Source organism: Brienomyrus brachyistius, chromosome 23, assembly GCF_023856365.1.
Source record: "Brienomyrus brachyistius isolate T26 chromosome 23, BBRACH_0.4, whole genome shotgun sequence".
Lineage (NCBI taxonomy): Eukaryota > Metazoa > Chordata > Actinopteri > Osteoglossiformes > Mormyridae > Brienomyrus > Brienomyrus brachyistius.
The window spans coordinates 6,481,812-6,497,042 of record NC_064555.1 but is presented as its reverse complement, the minus strand read 5'-3'; the positions used below and the strand labels follow the sequence as shown (position 1 = coordinate 6,497,042).

The window sequence follows — 15,231 nt, the reverse complement described above, 5'->3', positions numbered from 1 at the left end:
TATTTCCTGTCGATAAACGGTAACGCAATTATTTTTGGTTGGCTCCCTGACAGCCAGCGTCCCGTTGCCTGTTAATTTATTTCTCAAAATAGCAATTAGGTGCAATTAATTGGCAGTCGCATTTGTTTCGTTCAGGTGCATGCGGGATTTTCCCCGTGGCGCTGATTGGCGCAGTGCGGCCTGGGCACTGCGTCCCCACCCTGCTCGGATTTACAGCCTGTAGTTCTGAGAGAAGGGGCCCATTTGTTCGGAAATGAAACGTTATAAGCGGCGTGGTTTAAGGAGAGGAGCAGCCCCCCTTTCCACTATCTCCCCCATTTCCTCATGTTTGCTCTTGTTTGCAAACTTGTCCGCCCACATGACTGATAGGTGGGAAACGAAGGTCCTGACATCTCGTGTTCCGCTTTTTTTTTTTTCCCATGGAGCAGCCGAATGAATGAAAGCAGAGTTCTGACGTCCCCCGTGGGCCGGCGTCTCCATATGGCACATCAACGTGCCGTCAGTCATGGCCCCTCCCCCCGCCGGCCCCGCCAGCGTACCTGTGCTACATGACAGGCTGACGTGCCCTTGTTTGTGCCACGCAGGCGAACGTCCCTTCCAATGCCAGCTCTGCCCGTACAGCTCCTCCCAGAAAGGCAACCTGAAGACCCACGTCCAGTCCGTGCACCGCATGGCCTTCATCAACGCTCACTACCCCGACGTCAGGTCCCAACATGGCACCACCGATGACCCCTGTCAGCCTGAGGAGGCCAGCGGTGTCTCTGCCCAGCCCGGAGACCAGCCGGCCCCCGGCACCACTGTACTCGACTGACCCCCGCCCGCCCTCGGGACCTGCTCAAGGGCGGACCGAGAGGAGGCAGTGAGGTGGTGGTTTGGTGTCAGTGGCCGTATGTGAAAACACGCCCAAGGAATGAGACGAACAAGTTCCCAGTTCAGTCTGTTTTGAATACTGAACACCTCAAAAAATTTTAGAAGAATTTCAGCCATTCAGAGGACATACAGAGTAAAAAAAAAAAAAAAAGATTAACTGCTTGCTTATGTATTTACTTATTCTTTTCTTTTTTCACCTCAGAACATGCTAGGAGATTAAAATGGAGGACTGTGGTGTGTCTCCTGCTGTTTTCTTATTTCAGAGCAAACCAAACTTAGAAGCCATGTGACTGGTCGAGATATGAAGCAGAGAAACACTTCTCTTCTCTCTTTTTTTTTTTTTTTTTAAAAGATTTGCCTCTTGATTATTTGAAACCACTCTGTCTAAGTGGATTTCCGAATGCGGAAACGCTGTGACCAGCGTCCCGCTGGGGGGACAGGCAATCTGATTTCTGACAGAAACGTTTTGGGGAGTCTCAAAGGAAGAGTTTAGTTTTTACTCAGGATCTGGACAGGGCCAAATTCTGGGGTCTGCCAGCAGGGCACCCACAGACCTCCTGCAGCGGGGAGGGGGCTGATCGGGGCTCCCCGGCTTGCCTTTGGGGCGTTTTAGACGTTAATGCTTCATGCGACGTCTGAACGAGTGCATCGTCCTCTGCGTCGCCACATTCACTGTCTAATGCCGGCGCACGTCTCTCTTTCCGTTAAAGTTTTTTATTGTTTGTTTCCCAGGCACCCCCCTCCCCCGTTCCCCCCCACCATACCACGTACAGTTCAATGAAGTGACTACTTTCATAAAAATTATTAAAAGTAGCTTTAGCTGAACAGCAGCTGCCTTCCCACCACACACAGGACCGGAAGCCATCGTCTACATAGAGCGAAACGGGCTGTTCAAAGCACTAAATGAGTCCCAGCAAGTTTCTGAGCTACTGCCCTCCACACAAAGCACGCTACCTGCTGTCATCAGTGATTTTTAAAGTGACGTCTCTTTTGATACGACGTCACGTTTTATATAAACGAAACCTAAAAACATCAAGTCTCTGTATGTATGTATGTATAGCGGTCACATGATATCCGTCTGTGAGTATTTCTGACTGAAATGTACTGTACTGTACATGTACTGTAACGTGCTCTGCTTGAGACGGGCTCATGTGACCCTCCCGTGGTCACAGTAGGTGTTCCAGCCGTTCACTTATCGTCCAAATGGCCGATGAGCCGACCCTCAGCCACACCCCTTGTGGTGGCAGTGAGGCGGGGCCACGTAGCGCAGAGGGCTGCCTCTCCGACGTTAAACCCTTTACAGCGTCAGATACCAAATGAAGTTGCTGGCAGGCCGTGCTGTGCTCGGCCTCTTCCCTCACTCATTATGCATCGTCTGTAGGGCCCATTATTAATTATATGCTGTACTGGAAGGGTTCAGGCGCTTAAGAGCACTGCGGTCTCATCGTCACCCATCATCTTTCTTTCCTCCATCTTCTCTGATGGCCTTTAGGTCTCGAATCTTCTGCTTGCATCTCATAGAGGCGCTTGTAAAGTTTGAGCCGAAGGCAGTTGATGTTCAGACTTTTATAACAGAGAAGGGTGATTTTCAAATGGTCGAGCTATTAATGGAATCCCTTAACCTTGATCACAGACCGGAGGAGTTTGTAAGGCACGAAACCAAGCCGTTACTTCCATGTAATCCATCAGAAGGATCCACTGGATTATTAGAATCATTCAGACGTTCCCTTTTTCCCCTCTAAAAATAAGTACAGAATCCAACTTTTTAAGAAAAATGATTATAACGAGGACTATTTTGAAATAATTAGATGTTTTTAACCTTGCATCAGTTGTAGTCATACAGGTATTTTCCGTAGAATAAATGATTTGGTAATATTAATGAATAAATCTGTTGCTGGAATATAGCGAGCAGGACCGTAGAAGCCCTGCATTAGCTGCAGAGTTAGCTGCAGAGTTCTCCACTGAGACAGAGATTGGGCTACAGCCAACCAGCATGTTATTAGGTAACAACTAAAACAAAACTTTGGGAATCTGGTTTTTATTCCCAGGTAAAAATCACTTTAATTATTAAACTAAATGAAACCATTTCTAATAAAAACAATGGCTGGTAGCATTAAATATAACGACAATTACACTGATACTGAAATGAGTGTACGCTCAATTTCAATATGTTTTTTTGCATTTACAGGCATTTTTAAATAGCTTTTCCTACCTACATTCAAAACCTTTGCACAGTTTAATTGGTTGGTATTTGGTAAGCAGGCGACTTACCTACATAAGAAGAACGTAACTACTGTGGATGTTAACTATATTTTAGATGCAGTATAGATATTTACAGTGGAGGGTGAGACAGGATAACATTCAGTGCATTCAGTGTTTTTGCAAAGGAATGCCATTTTTTTGTGGAAGCCATTTCGAAGTGCGTTCTCCTGTTAGGGTGCCCACTACAGCGTGTGTATTAAAAAAAACCCAGGTTGACCCAATGTAGTGAACTGTGATTATTATACAGTAAGTTACCATGCATCACCATGGAGATAGAATCTGTAATATGACAGATACGTACAGCAGGAATCTCCGGCAAAACAGTGATGTTTCTTTTAAAAAATGAGTACCTACTCAACTTTTAGTCTAATCGATATATATATATATATATATATATTTTTTTTATCAATAGAAGGTTTTCAAGCCTTGCATGTAACTTTGAGACCGAGTTCTAAACTAATATGAACTGCAGTCTGCCCTCCTGCTTAGCTCTACGCATCAGTGTGACACATTGAGCTGTTTATTTCCTGTGCATCTCAGTCCTCATTGGGGAAATGGCGACATCCCATGATGCATCTTGTCTGACGTCATAGATGGTATGCCAAGGCTCATCTCTCCCTCAACTAATAAAACTCATTATTCTTATGTTAGAAATCTACATTACCTTAACATCACACTGTTAATGCTCAATTTAAAGATTCTGGGTGCTCTTTGTCATTTGTTATTTATGGTTTTATTGTTTTATTCGTCAGGTTTACTAACCAGCTGTGGCTGGTTTCACAAAGCAGGATTTCTTGCTCAGCCGGATAACTTCTTGAATTTAAGGTAGTCTGAGCTAGATGCACTTTATCTTTGTACACTTACATTTAGCCCAGACTACCTTAAATCTAACAAGCTATCCGACTAAGCAAGAAACCCTGCTTTGTGAAACAGGCCCCAGTGTTATTTACTGAATTCAGTTTATGTACCTTGCTGAAGGGTTGTATAACAGGGTCCTTGTCTTGGGGTCAAATGTGGTTTATGACCTGAAACTGAAGGAAAAGACCGACCCCCTCCCCATACATCCCGCTTCAGCCCTTCGGAAGATAAGGACATCCCGTGTGTGATTAATATGTTCTTTGAGACTTTTTCATTGCAATTTTAGTTTCTTCGTAGAAAACTGTATTTAATGTGTTTGTGTTTGGCTGTTAATATATATTTTCAGCTACAATGGATCAGAAACTAAATCACATGTATATTTTTGTTTAACGTGAGTTAACCCTAGCATATGGACTGCTACTAATTACCAAGATTCTACCTCCTCTCCACGTGAACCAGCTTTCACTTCTCAGCTTCTCTTTTATGTTTTTTTTTTTTTTTTTTTTGTACGTTCAGGTGGTGAAGCTCCCACATTAAAGATGTGAATGACACCTTTTGTTGACCGTCTCTGTCACCTTATGGTGGGGGGGGTGCTGATAGAGCGTGCCACCCGCTATCCGCTGGTTTGCGATAGCGAGCGATCGGGTCGGATCCTCTAGCAGGTGGCTGTCACATGTGGTTAGGATCCAGAGGGCGGTATTATTACAGTACTGCAGTATACCGCGGTATTTTTGAGACTAAAAAGAACAGGAGTAGCGTTCCTTTGCTGTAAAAATACCATATACCATGGTAAAATGTCCAGACGGTATGAAAAAATGTATAAATATAGGCCTACTTTGACCTGCCAACGTGCTGTACCGCGAAGATTCTGCCGATGTACCTTAGCACCAAGTCTAAGATGCTCTGATTGTGTGCCACTCTCCTCCAAACTCTACCTCCTTCCATCATGGTGAGTGAGGTAGCAGCACGCCTAGGGGTCCTAATCTGTACCACTGCTACCATCTCCCACAGTCAGCTGGCGAGCGAACCAGCACTCTGCGTAGATGTCTCGCTTCTCAGGTTTCTTCAGCCCAGAAGAGTCCATCAGGAGTGCCAGGAAGCTGTCTTGAGCCTTGATTGATCCCCGGGTCTCTGGTCCACGGACTTCCATTCTCACAGGTAACAGACAGAGCTGACACGAGGGTGTCTAGCGGGGGAAATATCTCGAGGTTCCCTCTGTCCGTTATTAACGGCGATACGTATTCTCCAGTTCCTTTTCCACTCTGGGGCCTCCGTTACGTTTCAGAGTAAATAAGAGGCTAATGGCAGGAGGGTGGCAGGCCGGATGAAAAACTGCCGCATAAAAGTCTGCGTCCTCGTGCATCGTCAAGGTTACGAGGGATATGGTTTCATAATTTCATAACAGCATGCAGAATGTGAGAAAGCCTTTGCTCTGGGTTCACCACGGGGCACCTGATTAATGTTTTTTTCTTGGAAGCGCAGAATAATTTGCCCTGTTAATGGTCCTCTCTTGAGTCTCTGTGCAACAAGGAGGGAAATCTGAGTGCTTCTGCTGTTAACTAAAAGTGCTCAGTTTCTGACATTCTAAGCATGCTCCTCTTTTATTAATACCAAACACATCATTTTCCAAAGAGAGCTGCAAGCAGAGGTCAATGTGTGGTGAAATATTCGTCTTGCTAATGGCTTAATGCATATTGTAGTCAGGTTGGGGCGAAATATATGTTGGGTGTAACTTTAGAGGACCTTGTGAAGGGAGACGGTAAGGGGAACTCTGGGAAAGTCTGCGCGATGTGACAAATGAACTACTGCTCAGTAACGGTTACATACGTGCAGGAAGAATTCCAGGGTTTAGTGGCTGCAAGGTGTGACCCTAGCCAAGCATCTCTGGAGAGCAGATGGTGCGAAGGTACATCACCCTTCCGGAATTCCTGTTTCCAGGCTGGACCGCTGGGTCTGAACTGGAGGCAGGAGTCGCAAGCTGGGGGAGAAAGATAAAAGATATAAAGAAGTATGACACAGATGAATTTTAACAGACATTTATAGTCGGGGCGGTGAGCAGGCTAAGTCTCTCTACCTGTGATTGGACGACTGTCGGTTTAAGCCTCAGCCAATCAGTCACATGTCTGTGGGCGCTTGACCAAGGCCCTTAGCCCTGCACATTGGTTGACCCTGTGTGGTGACCACAAGATGGGGTAGACCAAAAGAAGAATTCCAATGTACCTGCACAAATGGCAAATAAAGGGTTTAACCTTTGTATTTGTGACCCGTCATCATGAAATGAGTTTTAAGTCGCACTGGTAGAACTGCGCCCATAAGACTCATTTCGTGGTGATTGGGTCACATTTGTGATGTTGCTTTCTCTCTATAACTAAACGGCCAGGTTGAGTTTTAGGCAGGCGGTGACTATTTTCTAGCACTTTTCATGTTAAGTGAGTGTCAGATCACAGATAAGGCATGGGTGGGGTGTAGTTACATCTTTTTCAAAGTTAGGTGGGGGTCAGTTGATGTCTCCCCATCGTACAACATGTTTGTGACGTCCATCATGATAGGATCACGGACTTCACACAACGGGCACAGGACAAGGGGGGGGGGGGGGGGAGAACCTTCGCTGTTTATGCATCTGCTGCATCTGCAGGTCTATCCTGTGACCCGTACAGAAAGAACAAAGATCACAGTCCGCTAAGGAAGGACACAAGCAAATGGGCATAACATTCAGGTCCCTGAGCAGCAGCCGCACTGTGAAAAAAAAAACAGTGATGCTGTAAAACGGCAGCAGAGTCCGTGCCGGGGCACGGAGAGTATCCCTCGTCAGGGACGACAGCCCGGACAAAGGGGCCAGCTGAATTTACAACACTTCAAGTGTTGGGACACAGCAGCGTTTCCGCTGTTAAATATGTAAATACGGCACTAATCAAAAGGTTTCAGGATGGCAAATGCCAGAAAAGGTCACGACCCCGACGGCAGGTAATAAAACAGCGAGGGCAGTCGGGGAGTGAGGCGGACTGACAGTCTCCGCCAGACATCCCGCATGAGGGAGACCTCCAGGAAGTGACCCCCCCCCCCACCTTCTGCTTTTCAGCCCCCTGACAGTAATGAATGTAAACGCCTGGCTATGCATATCAAACGTTATTTACATGCAAACAGCTGAGGGAGGAATTACAATGGAAGTACCGCACAATGTCAGCAAGCCTAAGAGCTCATTTTAAAGGGCCGGAACACATTCCAGGCATTTATAATGTGCCATTTCTGATACTGGAAGTTTTCAGACTAACAATTAGTGAAACATTATGATTCCTTTCCACAAGACTACGGACTGTCAGAATTCCGACAATACAAATCAACAGACCGTTCATTCCTATCCATACATGTTACATGGAAGTCTCGGGCTTCGCCCGGAGATTACCGCCGGAGCAATATGGTCGCGTTCCAGCATTCCTCGGCGTTCCGATCTCTCCCGCGGGCGGCAGCACGTAAGAGCCTTAACGGAAATGTGGATTAACTTTAATGTGGACGACCTCAAATGTAACCTTGATCTCCAACAATGAAATATTTTAGTCCAGCAGCGGAACATTTACACTTTAACACTCTGTGCCATCGGTTTATGACACAGTCTGACTTATATCACCCTGCGCGAGAATTAGTAGAATCTAAAGTATGCAAATCACAACCTATTCACAAGACCCCACTTTTAAAGTGAAAATGATTCCCAGGACATCCTATGACATTTAACATCGCCTTCACTAATTTGTGTTTAATAGCCAAAAAGTGATTAGAATTAACATTAATGGCATTTCATACATCTCCCCTCCACATTCATTTCCTTTTTTTTCTGATGCTTAATAGCTAATGCTTGTGGCGTATTCTTTCAGCTTAAGCACTTTGTCAGAAACCCTTCAGCGGCCCCCATTGCCGCCGTAGAGGCAAAACAGAGGAATTAAAAAAAAAAAAAAGTTTGGATGGTAAATCCTTAAGTACGAGACAGGAAGTGGCGTTCGCAGACTCCCCCCAATCTCGGTGCATCAGGGAGATTAGGCAGGGTCAGCTATTTCTGGATCCCCATCAGACTCTGCCCCCCCAAGAGACAATGTTAGCACCCCAGGTCGGCCTCTCACAGCGCCAGTGTTACGCTTTAGCTCCCAAGACGGCGGCGGGGCGAAGGAAGCTGAGCAGCGGATGAGGGAGGCCAGCATCCAGCAAAGCCCGTCTCCCGCCGGGGCACACGGATCGCGGCGCGGAGCCCGTGCCGGGAAACATCGCGGCCTCCAATGTGCTGTAATGAAAACAGAGTGTGCAGATCAGAGAGAATTAAAAGTTAAAAATGACACAAAGCACAGATCTCAGCACTATCCTAGACCTGCCATATTAGCATGCGTGGGTTAAATCAGGCAAGGTATATTGAAGTGAAATTTAAAAAATGCATTATGAGGAATTCCTTATGTTTCACATGTTCGGTATTAACCCTAAAATGCAGCATTAATGTGGCCGACAGCAGCGCTAAACAGTGAGAACACAATTGCATCGTCAGCCTTTTTACAAAAGAAGCAATATTTAACTCGTGCTCTTTCACAGATTATGGATTTCAAAGCCAGCTTCGTATTTATACTCTCGCAGTGCTGAAGGATTAGGGTTATACGGTTAAGGGTAGGCTTACGGTTCTGCTCGACACGCTGTGTATATGTGGCCATACACTCTCAGAAGAAAGGGTGAATATATGTACCTTTGCTTCTCACTAGGGCTGTACCCTTAAGGGTCTGCCAAATTTACCCTTAGCTGTAGATAATTGTACATTTTAAGGTACAGAAATGGACTCTGAGGAACATTGCAAAGGTACAAACAGAATTAATACACCATCATTGGTACAGAAATGTTCATCAGAGTCAGCTGGCAGACCCTTGAGGGTACAACCCAAGTTTGCACCCTTTTTCTGAGAGTGTAGAAAATGTGTCTAATTATTATTATTTTTTTAAACGTCATTCTTTCAGGAATGAACCGGTACCCCAGCTTCTTATAAAACAAATACTTAAAGTCACCCATGCAGTATTTACTAGAAATTTACAAAACAGGCAAGTTTTTTTTTTACTCTCTTTTTTCCCCTCATTGATCTACTATTCCATCGACAGAAAATGTGCGTGGCATTGTGAGAGGACTGGTTAAATTCCTAAACAACCATGTCTCACTGAAGGCCGTTCTACGTGCCTCTAGCTGGTGAATTAACACGCAATAAATGTTAATGGCGCGCGTCACTAATGATAGTCGGTATATAAAGGTGTTTGCGCGAATAGACTGATCATCCTGTCCGGAGCCCGGTGCTGACTGACAGCCCAATCTCCGAGGCAGACAAGGCGGCAAAGGACATGTCACCGGGCCCCGGCGGCGGGCGCCACGCTCGGGCTTTTGGTGCTAAATACATATTGGCGATATGTCTGTGCCAATGCCATTAGCTGGACGGTTTATATTCGCGTGTAATTTTCTCTGGGACCCTTTTATTGGCACCTATGATAGGGAAAGTATTTAAATCCTAGCAGGGCGGAATTGTGATTAAGCTCCCCCACTTAGACAAATACAGAGAAGCGCAAGGAATTATAACAAACACTGCCGGCGTTTTTATGATTTGCTAATTGTTTCTGGAATTTGACAGCTGTCAACTATTTTGTCTTTTTTTTCCATTAAGGTACAAGATGAAATTCTGTTATCGTCCGCCCTCCACTTTTGCACAAAACTTTCTCACATTTGTCTCCCGGCGAAAAGGCATAATTACATTATGTGTGCAGTTATAAATATAACAATAGGCCTACATTAAAAATGTTTAAACAGCATCTTCTCACAAACCCACCCCTCAGAATAGCTTTTCTCACCTGTTCAGTGCCGGGCTGCATGGGGACGGGCATCTCCGCCACTTTGCGCATCCCTCCTGTTCTCCTCGTTGATGGGATGGAGATCTGATCCATTCCCAGGCAACACACAAGCCTTCAAAGTCATATAGGCAAATCTGAGCTGCTGTATGGGAGCTGGGCTTCTTTGCGTCTTTTTAAACGCTTTGAAAGCGCCTCCTGAAGCTGGTCCCCGGTGCGCACCGGGGAGCGCATTTTCTCAGTGGCAAGATAAATACATTCTTGCTCCGAAAACCAAGTAATTTAGATCTTTTGTATTACACTTGACAATCACGTTACAATCTTTCACCCCAGAAATGCTAATTACTCTCAGCAGGAGTCAGTTAGGGAAAAGGGCGCCGGGATTTAATGTATTCTGCAGTTGCTATAAAGTCAACAAAATGCCAAACGCCTGCATTTCCACAAGACGCAGCAATAGCCCGAGTCAAGAGCTGGAGGATTGCTGGTAATGGGGCTTTTAATTAGGCAAGTATGAGTTTGCGAAGTTTAACCGACTTCACAGGCAAAAAAAGAGAAGAAGCCTTAGTGTTTCTCTCATATCTTTGAAACTACCATAGTGAAACAGATGCAAAGCAACTGGGTGAAAATGGAAAAAAAATATTCCGAGTATGCTACAGTTATAAAAAATTCATAAACATTTCATGACCAGAAGTTAAAACGAAGGCGTCAGAAATATATCAAATGCTGTTTTAAGGTTTTAGTGCCGCTTTCCCGAGTCTATTACATTTATTACTGACAACAAACCATGGATTCGAGAGCTGAAAAATTATCAAGACGGCTTGTGTTAAAATACACTCGAGTGTTAATGACATATATATTTCTCAATCAACCTTTTTCGCAGTGAAGTCCAGTGTTGTCTTTGTACCCAAGACAGCCAGTAGATGGCGCACAACGGCAAGCGTATTGCGCCTTCAATGGTAAAATACAATAATGCACGGCAAACGTGGCACCAGGTAGCCAGTGTGTGCAGAAATTTCACAGAGCCGAAGTCAACGGTCACCAGAAGTTTCCAGGGGGGGAAATAGCTAAAGCAGAGCGTCAGAAGCAGTGAATGCGTTTCTGTTGTTATATGTGAATATTATTAGAAGTTACATTATACATAAATATATAAAAACAGCCATACTTAATAAGGAATCCTAAATAAAATAAAAAACACTACAGAACAATTGAAATAAAACACGTGCATTGTGTGCATATTGATTTTATTTTAACTGTTTATTTCTTAATTCTATTAATTATGAATATTTTTGCTGAAAAGATAGAGGAAGAAATTATTGTGTTGACGTGCTGCAATGAAATCAACATACTTTTTATATATACGGTATTAAGGGTGTAGAATTTACCTGATTTATGTATCGCAGTTATGGTAACATTGCTACCAGTGAGTCTTTGAACGAGCACAATCATACGTTTAACATTTCGTAGCACAGCATGTATGTGACCAGTCACTCCGTCAGCAGTGTTCACGCCAGCCACCCTGTACTGTGCGTTACTCTTAAAAATCGACGTGTGATGCATTTACAATTTTCCGCAGATTCCTTCAGGTCAGTACATTGTTTTATTAATCCCATAATTTTGCAAGGCAGATTTCTCTGTTATTTTATGGGACTCTTTTACAATGCAGAACAAAGCGCATTCTCCCTTTAAATATTCAGGACGAGCCTATTTACTTGGATATTTGTGGCTGTATACTACAAACTTGGGGGGGACAGTACTTCTTAATCTGTCAATTCGTCTTGTATACCCGCTTGTTGATACAAATTTACACGATTACACAGCATTCAAATAAACACGTTAGGGTTAATCTGAAATATAGAAAAGGTTATTCTCGTGTTTTTAAAGGTTATAATTACAAGCTGATCTTTGATGACTGCACGGAAGGACAACGTAAACAAGTCGGAATGAAATTAACCATGCAAAAAAAAAAAAGGGGAAAACAAAATTGGAAATCAGTTTCCAAAGGTCAAAGCTACAGGTGCAGAAAGTTTTTTATTACAGAAACTGAAAGACATCCTTTTATGTTACTTCATATGCCACATGTGGGCAATCAGTGGCCCATCAACAACTTTCCCATGCATGCATTATCGTTTGATAACATGCACACATTTCTGCATATGTGCCACAACATGTGTTGTAATTATGTTACAGCTGTTGTTACAGGTGTTGTGTGCAGAGTAAAATCCTTGTTACTTGTTCCCTGCCAGACAGAGAGGTGTAAAGGACTTCAGTAATGCTGTTGCAGGTACACATTTTAATATCGCCAAAAGTTCTGCAAACCCACATATTGTCGTCGCTGAAGTAGCTCTTACTCTTGAAAAGCATCTAGATATTATTTAATAATACAAGGCTGGTTCATGCACATAGAATTCTCATCTCTGACAAGCAACATCTTTTTCTCCTTTTAACGATATACAGATATAAATGATTCTGAGTATTTTATTTATATTTTCTTTTAGAAAAAAAGAATGAAATTGATTATTTACCGGATGAACAAAGTGCATACCGCGGTTCATCCTGTCACCGTGTTCTTGCCTAAACAGTCACATGATTCGATATGATGCCCATTAGGTTCTGTTTGGTCCGGATATTGTGCTCTGGACCAGCATACTTCACAAAGTGCATCTTCCAAGTTGTTCATGTATGACCGGGAGCTGACAAATGTAGGGAAAATTGCAACATCTTTCAGCATTAATGTGTGTTTACATGGTATAAGTCCCATAGAAGTTGGGCTCTGAATGTACTGTTTTGAATTTTCTAAAATAGCAGCACATCTAAATGACAAACTGTGGCAGACTCAGTGAGCGCCGGGCCTGCGTGTCGCTGCACGGTCGGCGCTTCAGCGTATCTCCCGTGAAACACCCTTCTCAGGGGTGGCTATGTCTCCTCTCTCCCCCCCCCGAGCCGGTTTGCATACGGTGCCGTATACCAGAACTACTGATCTGGAAGAGAACAGCAGTACTCCACGACAGATACATCCCTGGGCAATGTAGTGGAGGGCCCGCTCGCAGCGCAAGCCTCACGGGAACGAGGCGAGGAAAGTACGAGGATCGTAGCGAATGCGGCTACAGACGGCTTTAATTTCACACACAAGCTGGCAAACTGGGGGGGGCACCCAGACCCATGCTCGGGTAACTTCTGGAGCATCGTTGCAAATGCAGAGATGAACCATTGTGGAAAAAATAAAATTACCTACAAATAATTTAATGCAAACCGATAAAACTTTAATAAAAGCCAGAGTTATATCTGCGTTAGAGATGTATCTTCTGAAAGGTTATATCTGAGGTTTTCAAACGCAGAGACACAAGTGGACTCTATACCCCCCCACCCCCCTGTTTAGATGCCGCGCGATTTCAGAAAAATTTCAGTAAATATGAAAAATAGCTCATTACTCAAGGGGAAATCCTTGGTAAATATGTCTGGACATTGGACATATTTTTCTGGATGGATCTGTTAACTCTGAGATGGACTGGCATCCCATCCAAGGTGTCCTCTGCTTGTCTCTTCTGCTTACTGCAATGCAGTGTACAGTGTGACCCAGTGCTGGATAAATGGTCATTCAAGATGGATGGATGGATGAATGGATGGATGGAATTTGTTAAATTATCAAAACAGATTTTGCAGCAAAACCAAACACAGAGGGCATCGTTCACAAAGTTTAATAGGACTGTCCTAGATGGACTGCTTTTGTTGTGATGTTGCCCGTCGCTCCAGTAAATTCAATATTTTATTTGACTGAGACTGCGACATCTGAGCTGGGGGTAATTCTCGAATCCACGTGACAGTTCCGTGCTGGCAGATGGCAGATTGTTTTCATTCCTGGCAGACCGCCCCTGCGGAAAGTGCTTAGCGGTAAAGCATTAACCTTTCATGCAGCGGCAGCGGTTAATACCGCGATTGCTAATATCTCATGGAGGAGAGTCACGCTCGTACCGGTGGGTTTGTGGTCACCGGGGCGGTGAGAAGGAGCCCGAATGGTACAACAAGTGTCCACTGTCCATCTAAATATACATCCTTCCCGATATGCCTTTGACGCTTCCCGCCCCAGCTTTCCTATCCCAGATCCCCCCCCCCCATGCCGTTAGCGATACGGGTGGCTCACGACGACACGATACCGCTGCCCTGTCGCATCCGGTTATCCAACGAGCACCGCAGCAACCGCGTCACGTCGAGCCGTTCTGACAGCGTCACTCATGTGCTTAAAAGATGTGGATTGCGACCAGTGCCCATCAGCCTGAGGAGTGAGAGCCTGTCGCCACAAGGCCAGCGGAGTGGATAATGTTAAGGGGGTGACAGGGGCTGTTTTTTTGGCAAGGAGTTTCTTTATTTATTTCTGTCTCATTCAGCCGGTGCGGATGTGGACCGCCTACGGACTGAAGTGACAGCAGGTTGTAGCGCGAGGCCGGGCCCAGCACACCGCTGTATCGGCGCCGAAGACCCGGCCCAGCGGTTTGCTGAGGGTGGGGTGGGCAGGGGAGCAGAGGCGAGCGACAAGCATCCACAGAAACCTGAAAAAGCTGAGGCTTATTTTACCCTGTGAGTCTCGTCTTCTGTTTTGCGGAGGAAGCCGAGGTTTGTGCTGTGCTTGATCAACGCGCCACCCTTTGCGTGTGGACAATATTCAAATTAATTTTATATATTGTTTTTTTTTTCTGCAACCATGCGGTGGAACAGGAGGAATTCAAGAAAGGAGGGATGGATGGATGTTTTTACTATTGTATTGCTGCATTATAATTGGCTAGATTGATTGTCTTGTCTTTAATTACATTGATATGGATGCTTCAGCTGGTTGCAATGTTACTTCGCACTCCTAGGGTTATGGGTTCAAATCCCATGTTCTGCTGGTTTCCTTCCACAGCCCAAATGCATGCAGCTAGGCTAACGGGTGTCTCTGAATTGCCCGTGGTGAGTGTGTGCCCCGAACCCCCATCCAGGGTCTCCCCCAGCCTTGTGCCCCGTGCTGCCTGACCCGGATAAGCTGCTATCACAGCCTTCTGATGCACGTAAGTAAGACGGCCCTGCTGTAAGTCGCCTGGGTAGCACATGTAGCATTTAGCTTTCACATGCATTCAGTGCAGCTGGTTGCTTTTCCCTACTTGATATTAAATAACAGTGCATGAAAGAGGGCTTGGGCACTTGGCAAAGACACCTCATACACCCCAAGTCCGTCGTAAGCGCGCGCATTTTCCCCTGACATCGCATAAACAATCCCCAAACCATCAAATTATTTCCTCTTCCCCCCGACAAGCTGTTTTTATTTTGAACCCACAGGTTTTAAATGAAAATATTGATCTGAGGGCAGCTCTTAGAGGATTTAATTTGTTTTGGGGGGGGGGGTATTAAAGCTGGTATC

At 44.9% G+C, this 15,231-nt stretch overlaps 1 protein-coding gene across 7 annotated transcripts in view; it reads left to right on the top strand.

Annotated features, from left to right (window-relative positions):
* znf516 (zinc finger protein 516) overlaps positions 1–4,541 on the top strand; it is a 42,215-nt gene extending 37,674 nt beyond the window's left edge. For all 7 annotated transcript variants that reach the window (XM_048993752.1, XM_048993756.1, XM_048993753.1 and 4 more), the window contains exon 5: positions 585–4,541. In XM_048993752.1, coding sequence (XP_048849709.1) covers positions 585–811 — 227 coding nt within the window. In that variant the 3' untranslated portion in view covers positions 812–4,541. The remainder of the gene's footprint in view (positions 1–584) is intronic.
* Positions 4,542–15,231: the final 10,690 nt, after the last annotated feature.